This window comes from Harpia harpyja, chromosome 1 (assembly GCF_026419915.1).
Source record: "Harpia harpyja isolate bHarHar1 chromosome 1, bHarHar1 primary haplotype, whole genome shotgun sequence".
In the NCBI taxonomy this organism is placed as follows: domain Eukaryota; kingdom Metazoa; phylum Chordata; class Aves; order Accipitriformes; family Accipitridae; genus Harpia; species Harpia harpyja.
Genome location: NC_068940.1, coordinates 88,097,728 through 88,120,897, shown reverse-complemented (window position 1 = coordinate 88,120,897; position 23,170 = coordinate 88,097,728). Strand labels below are relative to the sequence as shown.

The 23,170-nt window shown below is 36.3% G+C and overlaps 1 protein-coding gene across 3 annotated transcripts in view; it reads left to right on the top strand.

Annotated features, from left to right (window-relative positions):
• Positions 1-23,170, top strand: part of NEBL (nebulette) — a 278,197-nt gene that overhangs the window by 229,010 nt on the left and 26,017 nt on the right. Inside the window, exons 17-24 of one of the 3 annotated variants that reach the window (XM_052803995.1) lie at positions 1,983-2,075; positions 7,464-7,556; positions 7,945-8,036; positions 10,036-10,129; positions 12,481-12,585; positions 13,713-13,884; positions 17,810-17,902; positions 18,883-19,011. In XM_052803995.1, the coding sequence (XP_052659955.1) occupies positions 1,983-2,075; positions 7,464-7,556; positions 7,945-8,036; positions 10,036-10,129; positions 12,481-12,585; positions 13,713-13,884; positions 17,810-17,902; positions 18,883-19,011 (871 nt within the window). The remainder of the gene's footprint in view (positions 1-1,982; positions 2,076-7,463; positions 7,557-7,944; positions 8,037-10,035; positions 10,130-12,480; positions 12,586-13,712; positions 13,885-17,809; positions 17,903-18,882; positions 19,012-23,170) is intronic. The other 2 variants (XM_052803980.1, XM_052803987.1) reach the window with 2 other exon arrangements.

Below are 23,170 nucleotides of genomic sequence, written 5' to 3'. Positions count from 1 at the left end.
AGAGGGGATCCAAGCTAGCCTCTACTAATGTGCTTTCCTCCCTGCTCCAGTCTTTGATAGCTTTTGATGAAGTCCTCAGATAGGTCAGTGGGTCTGGCAGTGCAGACTCACTAACAGTTAGATACCAGGAATATAATAACCTTCCACTACTTAATTAAGCCTTGACAAGCCTCTGACACATCTGAACCCCTTGCAGCCCTGTAGGCCAGTCTGAACTTTCAGTGCCAAGGCTGACAATTATTCTCTTTGCTAGTGTAAAGGATAATATGAAATGAAGGTATTTTGTCGTTGAGGTGATTTGTATTTGCTTTATTTTGTGGTCCTTTTTCTGTTTCTGAACTGGATCCTCCAAATGTAGGAAAGCAGTTTATAGCTGTGATTGAATGATCATTTTTTTTCTTTCTTTGTTTTAATCGTTCAGCATTCTGTGCAATTTAGATTATAAAGGTAAGTTACTTTTTACTAAGTTGAGATATAGCTGGGAGCAGCCCCAATATAAAACAATTAATGACCCCTAATAGGCTTCTGATTTTTGGATTTTGTCTTTAGTATTTTCCTGCCTTAAGGGACAAAAAAAGTGACTAGCTCTGCAGATAAGATCAGTGCTGCTTCTAGCTCACTAGCTCATTTGGCAGATGATTTACAATAGGATATTTATTGCACAGTCATCTCTTTCATAGAAAAATTCCTAGCTCCAACATTTTTTACCACTCCCTCCTTAGTAGAGGAGAAAAGTATATTTTAGTTCAGTCCACTATGTAAATCTTTCTACCTTGTACTGACATGCTGGTGCAGAAGAATTTTCAAGTTCTTACTCTTAAACTGTCTCTGTTCTTACACGGTAAAACAAAGTTCTAAATTGTTAAAGGTTTTCTGAATATGTAAAAAATGAGTTGTGGACATAAATAATTCATTCTCCTCTAGAATATTTGGCAGTAGTAGTCACCCTAGGTTACAGAGGGGTTCAAGGAAGTAGGAGAAATGCATCAAGAATGATGTTTTATTGTTTAAGGTTTATTGATAGGAAAAAAAAAGTTAAATAAATCTTGGTTTAAGAAAGGCAGAAATACTAAATGGTAAAGATTTATTTTACGAACTCCAGGATCAGACTTGTTTTTACACTACTAGCCTGGAAATACTTACTGGAATGGCAACAGCTGTGACACCAAATACTGAAATTCAAATAAAACTTCTTTAAGAGTTTTGCATCGTGAACTGGTGCTCCATGGTTATTTAAATTATAGCCACATTTGGAATTTGTGGAGCAGTTATTTACTGTCTCTTTCAGTAACTTTGAATGATTGATTCTACTGATGCGCTTTGTGTTTTATCCTTTACTGAAACAATTGAAATAGAGAGGAGAATTATATAAACAGCATGTGTATCTTTTAAGAATTGAGCTTTGTTTTTAGATGCAGTCCTCAGCTTTCTGGCTTGAACCCAGAAGTAAAAAATCATGTGACTTGAATTGTAGCTCTGACTGTTCTGGTTATTTTATCATGAATATGTCAATTTTCTAGTTTGTTAAATTAGAAGTAATAATATCTATTCACTTCTCAGAGTATTTTAAGATCTGAAGAGTAAAAAACCACTTCAAATCTTGCATGTACATGCACATTCAATTACACTGAAATAAATGAGATTACTCAAGCATAAAGTTGCATTTGTAAACATTTATAGATTATGATCTAAATTTTAATATTATTTCCAAAGTTAAAACTATCATTACAAATACTTACAAATGTTTGCGGTCAGTCTAAAGGATGATAATAGATTATCTGGGTTACAGTTGAAAACAAACAGAACGTTATTATAGTTACTGATAATTGGTCTGATTTATGAAAAATTCAAGTATTTGCTTTCTTAGCAAGATTTATAGTCAGACCAATTTGGAACTTGGAAAATTGCCCAGCCGTTTTATGAGAACTTGTACTTGCATTGCTAACAGTCTCATAATTACTTTTTCTTTCGGGGAAATGAAGGTGTTTTATAAGAAGGAAGTAGGAGCTGGCACAGCTGTAAAAGAGACTCCAGAGATTGAAAGAGTAAAGAAAAATCAACAGAATATTAGTTCAGTAAGTGTTATTAACATTAATTATTCTTATGTGAGAAAATGGTGGTTAAAGTTTTTTTCCATGTTGTTTACTAAAAATTCTATGTTGTGATATCACACATCTCATTCAAATACGACCTCACTGGATTTTGGATATAGGGCTCCATTCTAGTAGAGTTAGAGCTCCACTCTACTATAGTTCTTCTGTGTCCAAAGGTAGAGCTTAAAATTGAAGCATCATGCAAAATAGGAGAAACTTTTAACTAAATATTTGAGGAAAGAGTTTTGTCTTTCAAGAGTGAGAAACATGAAGTGTATTTCCCGATATGAGAGACTGAACAGCAGTTGTAATTTGCAATTTAGAAAGATATCATATCACAAAAAAGAAAAACTGTAAAGTTCCTGTAAAGTCCGCATATATTACATAGGGGTTGGTACAGTTTGCACTTCAAGAAGAGGAAAATTATGTCCAGACTTGAGCTGTGTGAAAAGGTGGAGGGTTTGTGCCTCTTTACGTGCTGATGACAAGTTGATCTGTGGATCTGATGAGACTGGTTCTGAATTGATGTTGTTTATCTATGGATGCCTAATGTCTTTGGCACTTTAGTGGGCAACTAAAAATAAAATATCAAAATGACAGTTTATTACAAGTAGAACATCCTTTTCTGATAAATACGTGGTAAAACTTGGAAAAAAGTGGAAAAGTGACTGCCAAGCAAGAAAACACTTGTAGCTGCATTGTTCACTTGTTTGGAATTTTTGGTGTGGAGTCCTCTGGGGCCATTTTTATGTTTGTCACGTGATTTTTCTGATGATTAGATGCTTTTTTTAAAAATAAAATTGAAAGTAATGCATAGACATGACACTAGATTGTGTTTAAATATTAGTTGAAATCCAAATTAGGGACTCTGGACACCTATTCCACTAGAATTTCCTTGTTTACCGAGTAGTGTTAAATACTGCATTTCCTAATTTGAAGATTCAGTGCAAGCTATCATGTGTTCTAAATCCTGAAATAATGTTTCTGGTTTTTCATTGCTGTATTTTGGTTTTTTGGTTTGTGTGTCGTCCCCCCCTCCCCCCCCTGCCCCGTGCAATTATGTTTTTGTTTTTGTTTTTTTTTAGCCAGTAGTTGCCACAGACATTTATTTTGAGAGTAGTCACATGCACACACGCGCGTGCCCACACACACACAGAGGCTTATTAGGAGTAGTCTTACTCTAATGCTTTTTCTCAATACCTTTCAAGATGAAATGGAAAAATAGTGTACAGTGCTCTTGCTATTTTAGAAATCCTGAACAGTGGTTAAGAGGGGAAAATGAAAGGTGGATCAGTATGCTAGTAAACACACTTGAACAAAAGCGTATAAAGAGAAACACAAAATGCATTAGTGGTTTAGCGGTGTGATGTAAGTAGCATGGCCTTTACCTTGCTAGTCTGTGTGTAGAGTTAATATTTTACAAAAGGTATTTTATTACATGCCGTGTATTTGAAATTACTTAAGTCTTGTGTAATATTTATTAAAAGTGTAGAATGCCAAATTTAAAGGCAATGTGCAAGAAAGTTTTAAATTATATGTCAGTAAGATGGAAATTATATTGTGCAGTAAGAGTGAAATTATATTGTGTAATTTACAGGAGTCCCAAAGGAGGGGTAAATTACACCAATTTTGACTCCATTAGATTTAAACATTTTACACATATCTTTGAATTTAGTCAGAAGGACTTAGGACAGCTTTAAAATTGTTTGCTGAGCTAAATGATACTATGGAATGTGAAGTGCATCTGCAGTGTAAAAAAACCCAGAACACCAAACCAAAATAACACTGACTGTACAACCAAACCATGCAAAAAAGTCCATTGCATCATGTTCTGAAAGTGATCAGATTCTTCCAGATGACTTATATTGGAGGCAAAGATCAGAACGGTCTGTTTTCAAATCCTCAAAACAAGGTGGTGACAGCCAAGGGGGTTGAGCTCATCTCACCTGTTGTGGTGATTAGTTTTGAAGAAGCAGCTTCCTAAATAGTTGGAGTCAAGATCTCACAGAACTTTAAAAGCAAACATCAGACCCATGGACTGTAACTGAATCTGAACCAAGAAGCTACGAATAACTAAGAATTTTTAAAAAACTTGTTTATATTGAAAGACAGGCAGGGCTGGACACAGCACCCAGAAGAAGTCTTTTGGGGAAGATTGTAGTTGTGTTTTTATTTGTGTGAAATCCATGAGGAAACCCCTGTGATATGTCAGTCAACACCACAAAGCTGGGGTCTGATTAAAACTCAAGCAACGGACATTTTGAAGCATTTTAAGGATTGGTAGCACTGCCAATTCTTAAGCTTACCTAATAGTCTCTATTAAAAGACCCCTTTTTGCAGTGGCTTAGTACTTCTGCCAGTCCTAAACTGTCTGAACTGAAATTTTCCATTCCTGGTCTGTGTTTTGGGCTGGTTTGGTTTTATTTATTTATTTATAAATTTCAGCCAAGGCAGCTTCCAAGTATGAGCTTAGAGAAAAACAAGTTGTTTTGTCTGTGTAAAAAAATTTGGCACTCTCCAGAAGTACCATGTCTTGGAGAAGAGAGTTGAAAATTATCTACTAAGTGACATTTGGTACAGTGGATTTGGAAAAAAAAGGCCAGGAGTGAGGAACTGAAAATGTGGAAGGACTTGGTCAAACCAGACAGGCCCAATGTGGGGAAAGACGGGCAGAGTGATGCGCTCCTGTGCATAGGTGCTTCCTTCCAGAATAGCTGAAACAGAACCCAAGGTCATTTAGACTCATCACTCCCTCACTGTCAGTGTGTATCTGAGGTACCCTTGGTCAAATATTTTCCCTTTCTTTAATGATGGTGTCCACGGAGGTAACAAACTACGATTGTTCTCATGGGTTTGTGCAGTCAATCTAAACAAACCACAAGGGGCTTAAGATGAAGGCACACAAAGGAATGTACATTTCTAGTTTTTTAAATCATGAGAAATTGCCTCCTCAAGAGGTGCCTTTAGCGAGTATTATTAAGGTCACTAAGTCAATACTCAAAAGCAAGAACCTGACTTCAAGTCCCTGTGTCTAGACCTGATGATCCATTGCCAAAGTGTATGATTTTATACTTTGCCACAGAGGTGGATCTGCTCTGGTTTTCCATTTTGCAAACTACAGTTCAATGGGAATTCTCATTGGCTGCAGGTGCTGTATAATCCTATGGTTTTTAAAATTATGTAGCCACATTAGCTGTTACTTGTCTGTGCTCTCTAGTAAGAATAGTACTCTTCCTTGTCACACTTCCCTTTTTCCTCATTTCACTGCAAAATTAGTGAATTAATGTGTGTGAAAAACTCAGATGCTTTAGTGAGGAGCAACATAGAAAAGTTCCTGAAGAAATCAGTAATTCTGCAATCAAAGCAGGACCTTAGAGCAGTTAAAGAAAAAAAAAACATCAGTCATGGTCTGCATGCAAACTACTCGCTAAGTAAGGGTCACTGATTATGTGTAATGAATGAGGCAGAATTCTCTTGAGAAAAACAGTTTTTGGTAATAGATAAAGAAGATTATAAAGCACTTAGGAAAAGAGTGAAGTAGTATAAAATATATTAAAAGCTGTATATGGAGCATATTTGTACAAGGGGCAAAACTAAGGTTACATTTAAGTTAATTGTGTAATTTTCTGATTTTTATGTCCTTGATTTTGCAGCCTTAAAATGTATTTAACAGAAGTTTTATATACCACATTAATATAAAACTGTACAAATTGATTCATTATGCTGTTCCCTTGTTCTTAAAGTACTTTTCTTTCCTTGAGTCTTGCTAATGAAAAATGTTTCCACCTGTTATGTATCCCCACACACACAATTTTGAATGGTTTTGTGAATTTTGGTGTTTTATTACCATTGTAAAGAAAAAGAAAGCATGCCATATCACTGTGTCGTGGTTTAACCCCAGCCAGTATCTAAGCACCACGCAGCCACTCACTCACTCCTCCCCCATGCAGTGGGATGGGGGAGAGAATCAGGAAAAAAAAAGGTAAAACTCCTGGGTTGATATAAGAACAGTTTAGCAGAACAGAAAGGAAGAAACTAATAATGATAATAACAACAATAATAAAATGACAATAATAATAATAATAAAAGGATTGGAATATACAAAACAAGTGATGCACAATGCAGTTGCTCACCACCTGCTGACTGATGCCCAGTTAATTCCTGAGCCCCCCCCCAAGGCCAGCTCCCCCCAGTTTATATACTGGGCATGACGTCACATGGTATGGAATATCCCTTTGGCCAGTTTGGGTCAGCTGTCCTGGCTGTGTCCCCTCCCAACTTCTTGTGCCCCTCCAGCCTTCTTGCTGGCTGGGCACGAGAAGCTGAAAAATCCTTGACTTAGTTGGAACACTACTTGGCAACAACTGAAAACATCGGTGTGTTATCAACTTTCTTCGCATATTGAACCCCAAAACATAACACTATACCAGCTACGAGAAAGAAAATTAACGCTATCCCAGCTGAAACTAGGACACACTGTAAAGGATGGCATGGTCTACAAGTATTTTTATTTTATGGTGGCATAAGAGATTTGAAGCTGAATGTGCTGAATACTGGACAGGTATTTAGTAACAGACAGTAAGACACAGCCAATGCACAGATTTGTCCAAGATGACCCTTTTGGATAGCATATGGAAAACCAGAAAATATGATGCCTTTCTTTTTAGTACCACATCCACTTAACCTTACAATTCTTTCTCATTAAGTTGAATTCCAGTTTTGGTACATATGTTGTATAATTGAAGACATTCTAGTTTTGTGCATCTTTCAAATTATGGAGTCTACCATATCCAAACATACTGCTGTTTAGAAGACATTAAATGTGGCAAAAGCAACAGTAAATATCTGACAGCATCTTCGAAGGCATCATCCATCCAAACACCTGCATTCTCCCTGATGGGTCTGTGTGTGTTTTTAGAGAATTTGAGTGAGACTTTGAAGTCATCCACCCTTTTAAGAAGGGTGAAATGTTTGGTTTCTGAAATGGACTGGTAGACTCTGTAGCAAGATAATAGCAAGACCAAGTCATTGCCAGAGTGATGCAGATCTCCAAGTAGTATACGCAGCATCCCAATTATCATGAAGATAGCCACAATCCCATGTGATGTATACTCCCACTGTAAGAGTTTTAGGATACTAGGCTTGTTACATGCACTCTCTGCTGCATTGTATCAAACAAGATGCATTGGAGACCCTAGCAGCCTGTTTCAGAAATTAAATATAACTGTTCCTTTTCAGGTCAATAGTGTTGGTAGGTGTGGTCTAGCTGTGCAGTATGTGTAAGGGAGAGATTACAAAATGTTTGTTGTGTTTTAGTGCTTGTCTGTATCTTCTTTAAATTGCTAATATTTTGTAATATTTATTGTGCAGATTAAATACAAGGAAGAAATTCAGCATGCAACAACTATTTCTGATCCACCCGAACTACGGAGAGTTAAGGAAAACCAGAAGAATATTAGCAATGTGTGCCCCATTTTCATTGCTTGCACACTTCTCTCTGCTGTATTAAATATGTTTGTGCCTCAGTGAATATGCCTGTGTTGTTTCTGCTAGTTCTTGTTTGTCCACAAAGACTAATTTAATCAATTAATGGTAAAATAATAACTCCTTAGCCTTGCACTGTGATTAACATTAATGAGAGTGAAGTATTCCTGTTGAAATACCAATTGTCTGTGTCTGAAATAGAACTGCAAGAGGGTGAGTACTAAGTATCGTGTGGAAAGATGTGGGTGTTTATTAAGGAATGGTGTTTTCCATCCAAATGCAGTGTGCTCTTCAATGATGTCTAACACACTGTTGTATTTCTGTTACTTGGAAGTCTCGGTGTAATATCTTCTGCCCTGTCTGCTAGGTTCAGTACAAAGAGCAGCTCTGCAAAGCTACGCCTGTGAGTGTCACCCCTGAGATTGAAAGAGTCAAGAGGAATCAAGAGAATGTCAGCATGGGAAGTTGCTCTCGTTTAATACTTTGTATGATTTTTGGGTGCAGAGGATGAGTACAAAGTTCTGCCTCCAGAAGCTGTGCCTTTTCTTTAGTTAGGTGTGGACTTAGTAATGGAATTACATGAAAACCTTCTTTTAGGAAGCAATTGTGAAAAGCCATTGCTTGGTTTGGGAAATGGCATGTGAAGCATCACATATTCGATTAAAGAAATGGCTGCAATGTTTTGAAATTTTACTCTCTGTCTTGGATATTTGCAGGAAATCTTGACAGATTTTTTTTTTAACAGACTATCATTTTCCAGCTTTTTTTTTTCTTTGCTTTGTAAAAAATTGGCTACAGTTGTACTCAAACTCCAGCTCTCTTACCTGTCTCTTTCTGGTTCCTCAGTAACCTTCCTATCAGAGTTTAGTATTTAATGGCTGACATAACCATTAGAAAGTCATACTGTTTGCAGGAGCACAGGGGAGAAGGTAAGGGTTTTTGGAACACACTGCTGCCTTCCTGCTTTGCTTAAGTTGTACCTTGTTAGTGAGTCTTTGGGAGACTAGCCATTCTCCTCACTGGCAACTGTCATCAGCAGCTGTATTTCCTGGGGCTACAAATAGCTAGTGTTTCCCTGGGGTGTTCTCTGCCATGTTCCTCAAATTATTTTAGAGTTACAATTTTCAAGAATACTGTCCCTCTAACTTAAGTGTATGCTATTTATTCCTGCATTCATGCTGATATATCTAGCTCTCCTAAAAATGCACGCTGTTCAAAGAAACCTGTTTTCCCAAGTGATTCAAACCAGTCTGGCTAGTTGTTCTACTCACATCATTGTTTACCTCTTGCCAATTTTTGTGTTGTGCAAATGTCATTGGAAAGATTAAATTCTCTTTCAGGTCACTGGAATAGCTTTGGGTGAAGATTCTTCAACTTCAGACATTTCTAGAAACATTAAGTCTTGAATAATCATTTTATCCTTACAAATGTTAGTTTGCAAGTTTAATCCTTTTGATAGCTTACTGCCGTTTTTATAAAATCTTAATTTTTCAGTTGGAATATGTTGATGTGGACAGACCAAAACTGTGTTGTGTGGGAAGACAATAGCTTGAACAATATGTATGTTAATGCCACAATGCACTGTAGAATTATATGCATGATGTGTCAGTACAGTTATCCTTGTCACAAAACCAAGAGCTTATTAAAAAAAAAAAAAAGTTTGTCTGGAAACATTTATTTTACATAAAACTATATGGATTGGCATAAATCATGCAAGAATCTCTAATTATTTACTAAATGTGTACCATATCTGACTTCCCAGTATTTGGGGACAGGGTTAACATTAGACTGATTGGTCTGTCAATGCCACGTCCTATCCTTTATCCTCTTTAGATACTGATCCTGCCTTTAGTGTGCATTTGGTATATTCATCATTGCTACAAGTGTATTTTGTTAAAAAGTAATAGAGGGGATATTCCTACAGTACATTTAAATAAACACATGGTGAAATTTAGGCAGTTGGATTCAGTTGGAAGTTGTCTGATGTATTGCACCCCCTGTGTTTAATCACCTTTGAATATATAGAATATAAAAGTTAGAACATGGATGGTATCCTTATGGAATCTCTATGTCTGGACAAATATACATTTACAGTGGGCGTTGCTGAAATTCAGTTTTTTCATTTTCTCTGCTTGACTTTACTGCATTCTTTGTGGCTTACCCCATTCCAAATATAAGATATCCCTCTATACTGCCAAAGACCTGTGTGGTGAATGTCAAGATGTTGTGTGCCTATGTGTGTATATATCCACACAAATGCATTAATAAGACAACTATACAGAAAAAATTCAAGGTTATGCTTCAAAAATCAAGTTTTATAAGCTTTAATAAACTTAAAATGCATTTTAGCTTTTCAGTTGTTTCCTGGATGACCTTTTAAATCATACATTTTAATGTAATACAATGTGATATTGCTTTAGCTGAAATAGTATGTACCATTTTATTCTGTTAAATAATAGGTTCACTACAGAGAGCAGCCTGGCAAAGCTACTGCTGTGAGTGTCACTCCTGAGATAGAGAGAGTCAAGAAGAATCAAGACAATATCAGCTCGGCAAGTTGTTTGAATCTTTTTGTCATTTAGATTTTCAGTCATTGTAGGAATATAAGAAGGATATGCTTTTCCATTTAGATTTGATGTGTCAAATAAATCCAACTGCATCATATACTGAATGGATTTTTTTTATCCTTTGAGTACATGCACTGCACATATGGGCAACCAAAAATACTCAGACTTGCCTGATTATGCTTGCAAAAAAAGTAGGTGGTTGTGTTGGCACCAGTATTTTTCAAGGAGAGAGTCCGTAGAGGTCAGTCATTCTTTCAAGAATCTTTGTCTCTTACCAAGAGACAACCAAGTTTTAGTTGCTAGATTGCAGGAGTAAATTACAGTAAAGAACAAAGGAAATGAGAATTTAACTTTAGTGCAAATTTCATTTTTTTATGATTTAAAGCATGGAAGCATATAGTCATCCATTCCACTCTGCAACATACCAGCTGTGTTAGAGCTGAGTAGTCCTAAATAGATCCTACTACTAAACACTAAGGAGTAAAATACTATATTTTTCTTGGCTTTTATGGAAATACTTACTTTTTTTTTTTTTTTTTTTTTTTTAAAATCACCACGATAGTGGTGTAAGAAGCAGCAGGCAGTTCTAATAAGAAGCAAGGAAGAAGTCAAACCAGCATGGCGAAGTAAAGGACCAGACTAGTTACACTGCAGTCTGTGTCCTTGACACTGAAACAATATCAGTAACAAAGCCCCTGCAGATGGTAAATAGAACAGGTTTCATGCAGAGCCACTGTCTCAAGGTGGCAGAAGAGAATGAATAGTAGTGAACACTCTAGAACTGAGTGTAGGGGGGGAAAGTAAAGTAGGTTGGATTAGTCGGAGGATTAGTCTAAGGACAAAGGAACAGAATCTGACCCTGTAACTACATATGTCTTAAGTACATTCTTAAAATGCTCATGCATATCTACCAAAGTCAATTAGTTTTGAGGTGCATAGTTAAAAATAAGAGGGAAACTTCCCAAGAGTTCTAGAGTTTAAATAATTTTTTTATTTCTGAAAATCAAGCTTTTTTTTCCCAAGTGACTCCTTCACTTTGTTTCTCAAGATTTACAGGGATAAATATTCCTCTATGTTAATGAGCAGTAGATGAAAACCGAACTATGTTGGTTGTAATTATTCTGTCCAGAAAATGCCTTATATTCAAAAGCATATGTAGCTGAATATATTTGCTAAGAAAATTTATTGTTTAATTAAGAAGGGTTTGAAGAATATGCAGTACCATATATTTCTGTTTCTCTGTATATTACTTCAAACTTACTTATGAAACATAGACACCAATACTCGTATTTTCATAGGTATGTTGTGCTTAGCTAATATGTAATTTTAAGGAGAGTTAGACAATTTCAATTGGTTTCTCACATCACAAATGCATGTTGAAATAGATTTGCACAACTGATTTGAGAGGTAGTACTTTGTGAATGTACAGGTAAATCTAAAATATTTACTAACACTCAGTATGCAGGTTACAATGCAGTGTAGGAGCTAAGAGAGTCCATTAGTAGAAGAATTCAACCAGCTAGCAGAAACTGTAAGAGTATTCACTCTAGAACCAACAAGTAGGACCAACTACTTTTACCGTTTTAGAATTCTGAGTGTGGGGAGGTTTTTGCCTTTTTTTTTTTTTTTTTTAACAGATAATTAACCTTGCATCTTTACAAGCCTGTAAAATGCTACAAAAGAAGCTAATTAGGAGGCATGTGACATAGGAGATTCTGTACTTACCAATGCACAAAACACAGAGCCCAAACGTTCTCTTTGAAAACAGTGTGTTCAGATTTGTCCCAGAAGTTGCTTTTGTGCTGCTAGCAAAGACTAGCTACCAAAGAGGAGTAAGAAGGCTGCCACAGGACTAATCCGCTTGTAAGAGTTGAATTCCCTGGGTACCCATGGGTTCTCATGCTAATCCCAACCTGGAAGCAGACAGGACAGAATCTAGGTCTGTCTGGGTAATAAGGGAGCTTATCATCAGCCATACAAATATGTTTTAAAGATGTCCAAGTCACAGTGGTGTTTTCTTATTATCTTATTTTTCAGTTGATAAATGAATTATTTCACTTATGTCATTTAAACAGTCAAGAGTTTCAGCTTTCAGGTAAATACTATTTTTTTGAGTAAGTGATTGATGGAATAAACGTGCCCTTTGGCCTTACCAATATACCAGCTCATCTGTATCCTCCTTCTGGAATAAGTCACTAGAAAATGAGTGTAAAGAAAGAAACAAGAAAAGTGTTGGGCATTGAGATTTGGAAAAGATATCATTGCATGGTGTGATTCTCACCACCCTTTCTACTGTAAACAAAAATTTCATGTGTGCTGTTGTTGGTGTTTTGCAGGTCAAGTACAGCAGTGATCAGAGGCAGATGAAAGGTAGACGTAGTGTGCTTCTAGACACACCTGAGCTAAGGCATGTCAAAGAAACACAAAACAACATCTCAATGGTAGGGTACTTTCTTCCTATAACTAGAGTATACTAAGGAATGGCACTTGACTTCCACTGGATTTGCCTTCCATTAATATAGGTAACTGATGAAACTCTCTGCTCAAGTATGGAAGGAATATTTTCTTCTTATGCCTGTTGAGGGAGTGTTTGCTAACTGCATATGACTGTAATGAACATTTTCAAAATACTAATAAACAGTTTTCTAACAGTTAAATGTCTGTTCTTTTGTTTGTTTTTTTTTCTTTAAAAAAGTACACACCTCATTTGAGCATCACACAGTTTGACTGGATTAGGTGACACACTTCACCTTGTGCCTGTGCACGTTCCTGGTTTCTGTGTGACTTTTGTTCTTGGAATGAGTTGTTTTGTGTGCATTTGCTTGTGTGAGAATGTTTGTCAATTTAATTCTTTGACGATTAAGACTATTTAAAAAGTAAATATGCATAATCAGGGATACTACTTTATAACTCTTACTAATACTGGTTTTGTTCCAACACTTGATTATATAACACTTTCTACCCTAATGTCCTTGTTTTTACTTTCTTTTTTTTTTTTTTTTGGAAAGTCGGCTGCTTAGAATAACTAGAATTCTTTCTGAAAACTTAAGTTTAAAGCCAGCTGGCGTATGATAAAACAAAAGAGCAAAAGAGTACCTTTTGTATGAAACTGTGTATACAATCAAAATTCTCAGTGAATGAAAATACTTGAGTTCTTTAGAACTATTACTGCTGGAACATATTTTACTGACAGATGTAGTTGTCTACATCAGTAGAGAGCTATCCTATCTTAGAGAAGAAGGGAATGGACCAGATGACCTCCTGAGGGCTTTTCTTGTCCAGTGTGACTATAAGATGATGCTTTGTTGCTTCAGTTAATGCCTAATTCAGTGGCAATGGAAAACAAATGCAAAAATGATAAAAAAATATCAGGAGATCAAGTTAGGGAGATAGAAAAGACTTGCCGGCCATCCAGTCTGTCTCATGTGTGTAACAATTCTATTATGATGTAAAACCCAAAGAATGTAAGTGGCTCATAAAACACACACGCTTATGCATTCTTGCATAGAATAACTATTTGCTGTCAGTTGCAGCTTGGGGAAAAATGTAATTCTTCTTGTTTTCCTAGGTAAAATACCATGAAGATTTTGAGAAGACAAAGGGCAGGGGCTTCACCCCTGTGGTAGATGATCCTGTAACAGAGAGGGTGCGGAAAAACACCCAAATTGTGAGTGATGCAGCATATAAAGGTGTGCATCCACATATCGTAGAAATGGATAGAAGACCTGGAATAATTGTTGGTAAGTTGTTAAATGCTGTTGCTATTGAAGACACTGTGGGGATGATGAAAGCCTCTGCTTGTGTTCTCCATTATAACCATGAAAAAGTACTTCCAGATTTCATTTTCACTCTTTTCTCAGTATGAAACTTGGGTTGAACTGCTGGTTCAATGCCAGCTTCTGGTGAAGTAATAATGGGAATGAATGGGAGATACATTGTTATTTGCTCTGTAATTTTTTTTTCAAATATGGGTAGTTATTGCTATTATTTCAAGTTTGAATTTTGATTCTTCAAGAAAGGCCAAAATATCTGCAATAATCTTCATTTTGCACAGAAGAGAGATGATTAAAGCTGTGATTCTCCAAGATTTCAATGTTTAAATGTTGCAGACCAGTTTGATGTTTCCCCTTCTGTCAGTCAGCAATTTCTCCAGAGCTGCACATGCTCCATTTACTTCTTGTTTTAGAATTTCACACAGGTTTCAAAATATCTCAAGCTATAATTCATCAATAACTCACTATATCTCTGGTAAGCCAAACACCAGTGTTCAAGAAGTGATGTTCTAAAAGATGGTCCAAGATAAGACCAGGTACTCGGGGGGTAGAATACAGATTGTTTTTGTATGTAGAGACAGAGTATTGCATTAAGATGTCATTTGGGGTATTCATAATAAACACTATTTCAAAATCAAAATGGAAAGTTGAAATCTCTTAAAAGTTAGCAAGTCTTCTATGGCAGAGGAAATGGTGACCTGACATTTTTATTTTTTTCTTTCCTTTTCTTTTGGCATGTCCTTTTTCTGTTTTTCTGTGCTTTACAACAGTGTAGACCGCAGAGGGTCTACATAAGGAAAAATATGCTGTGAGATAGCACTCTAAAATCCTTCATACATAGTAATAATAGCAAGGGTTGATTTTAAGTCTACGTCTCAAAAATCAGAGAAATTGCAGGTCAAATGGACTACTTGGGTCATATAGTCCATCTTCCTGCCTAAAGCAAGGTTAACTATATCATTCCTGGCAGATGCTTCTTCAGTCTTTTCCTTAAAGTCTCCAAATGAGTCTCCACCACATAAAGAAGTGCATTTCTTTCCTTTTGTGTAGCCACCTTTTATATGTGTGTAGCTACAGCCTTATGTCACAAGGGGTTTCTCAAAAGTGAGTTTTAGAGAGCTCTGCCTGGGGAAGGTACTGATGCTTTTAAGACCATGCAACTCTCAGAGGGTCACACATTCTGGATCTAGGGCAACAACTTGTTCAGAAAATCATTGTCTGTAGAGACCCAAGCACTTGAACTCACTTGCATAGCTAGAAGCGGTGCAGCCAAAGAGAGAGAGAAAAGCTCCTGCAAAATCGCAGTTTAATATGCAGTTTGCAATATGCTGTTTAGTGCGCATATTTCAGACCTCGTATTCTGTACTGCATTGCACGTGTGCTGTAGCCCTGTGTAAGAATTGTGTACAATCCTGTGTTCAATAACTGAAGGCTTGCTAGCACAAACAGATTAGGATTAAGAACATCCCTGAGATAAATTCTTGAGCTGTAGTAACTGAAATATTAGTACTGTTTATCACCTTAAAATACTCCAGTATCAAAACACACAGGAATTCTTAACTCCCTGTGCTCACAAAACAGAAAAAGTAGTACAATTATTTAAAGGAAAGAGGCCATGACAAACCTGTGAGCCTAATACCCAGTGACATTTCAGCTAATGCTTTTTCAGAGTGAACTGCAATTATAATATTTGCTTGTTTAAAAAGAAGCAGTGAGCTCCGTGCTCATGGAATGTCCTTGGCAGCTAGAAAAAAAAAATCACAGACTGAAAAAAACAACTATGACTCTCTTGAGTTTTTTCCTAGCTGGTAATTGTTCAGCCAGTTAGGAAAAGTACCTCTGTGTTAGAGTCCATCTGGTTGTTTTTTTATTGGTAAAGCTGTAACAACTTTTTCAAATGCCTGGTTGCTAAAATTAATGCCTCTGCTTTGGAAAATAGGCACTAGTTTTAACCATGCCAAACCATTCTAAACTCATCAAAATGAATTAATCTAACTGAGCTTTGGATCTGTGACTAAAGAGGCTCCATGATTCTCATGTGAGTATAAGGATATTTTAAATTGGCAAAAGTTACCAGGAAGTTAAAATTGATTGGCGCTATAAATTGCCAAGATTCTAACTGTGTTATTTCAGATTACAGAGATAGATAAAATCAATACAAATCAATGGCTGCTGCACTGATGCTGCCATGAAGCCGTACTTATGTTTTTACTTATTAAGGCATGATCAGACAGAAGCTGGGCATTCACCAGTTCCCCCACCCATTTCATGCCTGTCAGTGCTTTATGTAGTTGCATAATTTATCACTGTTAGGACTAACACATAGTTTATCAAAAGATTTTGCATTGGCTTTTATTCATCTTGTCAAGAAGGAGTTAGCACTATGCCTCACCTTATGGGAGTTGCAGTAGATAACACATAATGTACATACAATTGAATGTATTCTAAAGCCATGGGATTTATTTTATTAGCTCTGTCTGTTCTTTCCATTGCCTCTAGGCTATTAATCATTTGAAACATGACATATTTGGGATCCCCACAGTCCTACTTTACCTACCAACCCATTATTTAGCTTGATACCAGTCAAACCAGCAAAAGGACCAAGTTGGGAAGACAATTATTTTTCCCACTTCCAATGCATTGAGTAAATCTTGCAGACAGGTCTGCCCAAGAAGCAAACCACAAGTAAAAAGGTGTGATCTGGTAGATTTGTGCTTTAACTGATTGTACTTTACATCAAGGTTTTATTTTAAACTGGTTTGAAGAGATTAAATGATTTTTATATTTTTAGACATAGCAGATATGAATTGTATATATTAGATTGATGTGAGTAGATCAATAATTTACACTGTAGCTGCTTCTGCATTTGTTATAAGCCTCCTCTTACCTTGTACAACACTGTAATTACTTGTTAAAGGTTTATTAAAAACATGGTTGAATCTGTATTCACTTTTCTGGTGTGATTATAACTTAAGCTCAGATATGAAACTAATTACTTCTGATTGACTCTTTTTTCTTTCAATATCCAGTTCAGGCAAGTGAATTCAAGAGATATTAATAGCTAACTTGTATGAATTAAAGCTGGAGATTTTATGATTACTACTGTTATTGAATCCATACATTGAATTCCAAAAATGCTTTTCAGTAGTGGATCAACAGTAAGTCTGTGTCCCAGGAAACTTAGATATTTGGAAGACAAAGAGAATTACTAGTTAAGAGTGGGCTTCATTGTACCCTACTGTAGATGTCTACAATGTAGTTTTCTACAGCTGAATTTGTCACCCTAGGCCTTTTTTTGTATTAATTAAGAAAGATGGATACTTCATATGAATTGAGCAACTTGTAGAAGTTTATTTTGGGTAGGATGAACTATGCCCCTGATTTTGCTTATTAGGCTGACTTGATCTCTACTGTATGCAAAGGAGGGCCTGTAGTGCCTCTGTCAGCTGTAGAGATGTATACTGCCAGCTGTCAGCTGTAGGGATATATACTGCAGTATCTCCGTGGAGTAAGGATGCTGTTGGTGGACTGGGGACATAATCTTGTAGCTCTGATCATTTTGGTTCTTCTAGTGGAAAAGAGCTCTGGTATGTGATATTTAACTTGTTTCCATTTATTTAGACTTAAGAAAATACTATAGTCATATTTAGAAGAGGAAAACAAAAATTGGGAGAAAAAGTCTCCTTAAAATAATGTCAATGCTTAAAATGAATGCACTAAGTTCCTTTAAGCAGGAAATGAATGCTTTCCGGTCCTTTCAGGTGAATATCTAGATCTTTTGGTTAATTTCTAGATGAAGGAAATTGTTTGCTGATTGTTAAAACTCATTCCTTTCATGCTTTTACTCCCTTTGTTGTTTGTCTGTCTTATAATTTCTGTGCTTTGGGAAAAGATCTTAAAGTTTGGCGCACAGATCCTGGCTCCATCTTCGACATTGATCCTCTGGAGGACAATATTCAGTCTAGGAGTCTGCATATGCTTTCTGGTATTGCTTATATCCTGACTTTTCCCCAATTCAGCTTTTTATGTTTATGAAACTAAGTTGATACAGTAAACTTTCAGGACAATGTGCCAGCCATATGTTTTATAAGTATGTTTTCATATATATATGTAACTGTTAAAAGCAGTGTTTTATAGGAACTTCAGCTGTAATCACGTGTGCAGATAAGAAATAGTGAAATAAATCTTACCCTAAACAACAGTTTTTCATACAACTCACAAGCAGTCACTTAAAAAGCATTGACCTATTTTGTCTTCACTATAAGTAGAATTTTCAAATAGTTGGACCTTACTAAAATTTCAGAGATGTAAAAGGTGGCCTATTTATGAAATTGATTTATTTTCTATGCATGTTTTGCTTATATGGCACATGATAGTATGCCTTGTGCTATTGTTTGCAACTCCAAGGTGTTCATAATTTAAGGGTAGATGGAAAAGGAGAGAAGGTAGTGTAATAATATGCAGCAATGTTTTGCCTCTACAAGTTTTTGGATTTTTTTTTTCCCCCTAGAAGTGTTTATTTTGAACATTTAATTCCACACATGTATTTTCTTTGCTACTGATAGTGGAACTTCAAATATTCCTTCAAATGTCATACAGCAATATTTCCAGATGCACTTGTATGATCAACTTGTATGTATGCTGAGATAAAGGAACATTTTGATTTTCCACTGGAAATTTTCATATGCTTCATCTTCATCCCTTTTTTTTCCCCGTATCTCAATCCTACCTTCCATTTCTGCTATTCTTTTAAAGCAGAGAACATGCTTAGTTGTGTCTGATTTTGAAGCAACCTTTTGAACTAATGGTGTTGAAAATGGATACAAAATTGTGAACAATTCACTTTAATTTTAATGCCATCAGTGTATGAATATTAATGTTAGCAGTGTTGGGGTTTTTGTGGTTGCTCATCTTTGCACTTCTGTCATCTGTTTACTGTGATATTCTTTCTTTCTACCTTTGTAGAAAGAGCAAGCCGTTACAGTAAGCAGTATTTACATTCTACCAGTTTGGGAGATTATAAATCAGATGGCTCTGACACGAACCCTACCTTTTCTTACTGCAGTGAGATAACAAGGCCATCTGACGAAGGAGGTACCCCTTATTCCCACCTTTTTCACTAATGACACTACGACAGTGTGTTGAGACCTCACAGGCCTGTATTAACTCCGTATCCTTGTATAGTCACAAATCATTAGAAACTATGTAAGCTATTGCCTGATTGATTAAGGAAGCAAAGCAAAATCTCAAGACTGCACAGTTTCTTGCATGCCGTATTGCTTTATCGTGTATTCTCCTTCACCATTTTGGTAACACTGTCAGTCCAAAAGCCCTGCTAACTCCCATTTACAATGTTTAACAGAAGGTGTGTTGTGTTTTTGCAAAATGTACATGAATCTGTTTTTTTTTTTTTTCTCTTGAAAGACACAATGTAGCTGAAAGAAATACACCTCTGAAGTGAAAAAAAAAAAATTACCTTGTGCTTTCAGTGAGAAAATCAAGCATATAATAGTATTTTAGTGACTGAAGTACTTCTTCCCATATTAAACTATGCAGGTGCTTGTGAGACTCTGTTTCCATCCTAAGAAAAAGTGTATCAACTTGTAACTTTCTCACATATGAAAGTTTTCTTATACTCTCAGCAGTTTTGGAACCAGAGTTAATACTCAGCTGGGAAGCTTATATAGTCTGATATTGTTTAACATGGATTAATATTAGAATACTTTGACGAACCTGCATTCCTAGGTACAAAACCACATCTTGCATCTGTTTGATGCCATAGATTAGAACAAAATTTATGAAAATGATGAATAAAGGTCTAGACATCCTAGTGGCATTACAGTGTGTGCTAGATTGACTGATGAATTGTAAATATTCAGAAACATTGCATTCTAAATATGTATTTTTAAAAAATAGTGATTTCTACTTCTCAGTTGTGAAAGAAGGTGCATTGAAAAAGTTATCAAAAGGTTATTAATTTTTTTTTTTTAAGAAGATGTTAAGAGTAAAGCTGTTGCTACCTTTTAGTTGCCTGGCATCCTTGAATTACTCATGCTTTTAGAAGTTTTTAAGGCATCTTAATTGTAAAGTGTGCCTGTTTATGTTCTCCCACTCGCCAGAGTAATATGTTATTATAGTGGCTAATGTTTAGGGAGTGTACGTTGTGTTAGGTGCCATGTAAATACATACAAGCAGCTCTGACTAAGAACGGGTGAGGAAGAAAGTGTTCAGACTGAAGAACTAACTCTGAACAAAGAAAGAAACACACATCTTTGACAGAACTGTAATCCCTTATATCATGTCTGTTCATCTTTATTTGATATTTTAACTATATGCCCAACTCTTTTAATATATGATAGCAATAATGCACATCATGCTGGGTTTTATGTCTCTTCCTGTGATGATGTGAAGTGGGCTTCGCAGCCCAGTGCATATTGTCTCTCTGTATCTGTTCTGATCTTTTTTGGCTCTGTTCCAAGCCATTTTAACATTGCTTTGTCAGCTTGATTTGATTGTTAACAGATATTTTTTATTACTTGCCATATTGAGAATAGGAAGTGGGCTTTATTTTCCCAGTTGTTTTGGCACTAGCAAGCTTGCTTTTTGTGTCTCTATTTAAATCTATTGTTGTGGTGATGTGTTGAATAGGTCCTTGCCAAGATCAACATATTTTAGCAAGATATTGTTTCCGCTTTTGACCCAGCTGGCTAGCCAGGGTTTGAGCACTTGCAGACAGTTCCCATTGCAGGGGAGAAATAAATTCCAGAGCTAAGTAATTTGACATAATCCTAATGATTTACAAGAAAATGCCATTTCTGTGAACACACTCAGAAGAAAACAGCAGAAGATAGCATCCTTGGTCAAAAATACCAACCTTTTTCATGGCAGCATCCCATCCAAAACATTGTTTAGCACATAGCCACAAGATGAGTTTGCCTTTGACCTTTATACAGTATGTCTTATGGCATACCACAGTAAATGAGAACCAAATGCATTTTGCTGATATTTCATGGCAGTTTCTCATGGGGTTTGTACTTTTATATCTAGCAGTGTTTTTTACTGGCAATAGTTCAATCTAATGGTGCGCCAACATGAGACAGTTGCAGACCTGTGACCAATTTTACAACCTCTACGTGTCTTTGGCCTTGTCTCATGATCTTTCAGATATTTCTATGTTGTTCAATTGCTAATTTATTCTAGATACCTTTGCTGATATTTGACCCACAATTCAAGTCTTCTACTGCCACTGCTGATGGAATTGTTCCTTAACCACCCCTCCCAGCCCTTATCTGGGTCGCTGGCTTCATACCAGATGTTAAAGGCTTATTTGGATCTAAATAACTCTCTCTCTTGTCTTTGGGGAATTTCAGTAACAGCAACACAGGGAGGCTAATAATGTTGTTCACTAGAATTACTTCTTCCTATTTGATTCCCTGACCATTATTTTAGATGATGATGTTGAGCTGAGCCAAGTGTGCCTCCCAGGGAACTTTCCCTGCAAAATCAGTATATTTTTGCATGATGTGAGTTCAGGAAAATCCCTGTTCTCCCTTTTAGACTACTGCAGGTAAAACTGGATAGGAAACAATTGTTAATGCTTTCCAGCAAGCCTGATGCAAGTGATGAACTTACATTTTGATTCTCTTTTTGAAATTACTTTTCAGCTTTGTCTATCCTTTTTGCAGCTTCTCCCTGTTAGTGTTTTTCAAGGTTGACTTTATTACTTCATGGTATCACTGAATTTTTTTGCCATACTGGACAGAAGGTATTGCACTAAGAGCTTCTCAGTCTACCTAAATGCTTTGTAATTATTTACCACCTATACAAAGATTTCCTTTTTACCTGCAAGCCATTCTGTAGCACTTCACAGAAACAGTTGGATGCCACATTAGTTCTTGCAAAATTCTCAGCTGTTTTTCAAATAGTTATTTTCAGCTTGGCTAAAGAGGAACAGAAACTAATGTTTTCTCTCTTTCAATCCTGCTTTTAACACTGGTGTTGCAACTTCTCAGACATGGAGCTATTCATTCATTTTTGGGAAGCTTTTTCAGATTATTTTCGTCAGAAAGAGAAGTTGAGATATATGGATGTCAGATTTATTTTTGTTTATAAAGACAGAGCAGACAGTTCCTTCTTCACAGAACACTGTAGGGAAAAAAGCAACAGAAAAGAAAAAGAGACAGTTTCTTTGCTTTCAATTCAGGTCTTTCTAGAGAGCATTGCGTCCAACAAATTTCTCAGCTGGGTTTTTTTGAGTTTCTTTATAAAATGTTTTCTGTCTGTCCTGATTTTCTGTGCAATCGTACACACTGTTTTTCTCCTAGTTCTTTTCACACTCACTGTCTTGCTCCTCTTCCTCCCCTACAAGTAAGGTCCCATCCTGTTAATCTGCATTCCGGCACCAGGAGAGGATGATCTGGTTCTTATGGCTCAACACCTGTTCCAGTCTTGCATTACTTTGGACAGTTGTATTTGTATTTCAACCATCTACTCCACAAAGGAGATGAATTGCTTTTACACATAACTCCCATTTACGTATAATTACGGAGTTTTCGGTGACTGATGACAGAAAGGAACACAGGTATTGCCTATTTGGACTTTTTGTATTCACAGTCTCTACAGTGTTTCTCCGAAGTTGTGCTAAACCATGTATTTTTATAAAGATATCTTCTCCTATTTCAAGGTCTCCATGTAAAATTGATCTACCGTCTTTTGCTAATAACTTAGTTCAGTAAGTGAAAATGGCATTTAGCTCATACCCTCATTGCTCAAGACCATTTTGTGTACTTCTGTTCCCCCAAAGGCAAGGGTAAAAATGCTTGAAAGTAGCACCAGTTCACAGTATTGGAGACTTTTTTTTTTTTAAAAGGCTTGTTGTTTTAGAACACTTTCTCTATATATTCTTCACAGTAGTTCCATCTCCGGAGACTGAGGCGGGGAAAGGACTTCTTAACACTAGAGTGTTAATATGTGGTACGATGTAACATATGGAAATGAATTTGTGGTGTATGATCCAATGCCAATCACAGAAACCAAGCTCAGTTGCTCAAACAGTGGCAAGATAAAGTGAAGGCTGCAAGTAAACCTTTAAGGTTAATTAATACTTTTCTTCAGGCCCATTGTTTGTACTAAGCAAAGAAACAAAATACTGCCACCAGAGGAAATTCTGGTTTAGGATTAAAATGTCGAAGAATTTAAGTCTTTGAGAGTGCGGAAGCTTGCCCTTAAGGAAGTTAACCTAGTATCTACAGGG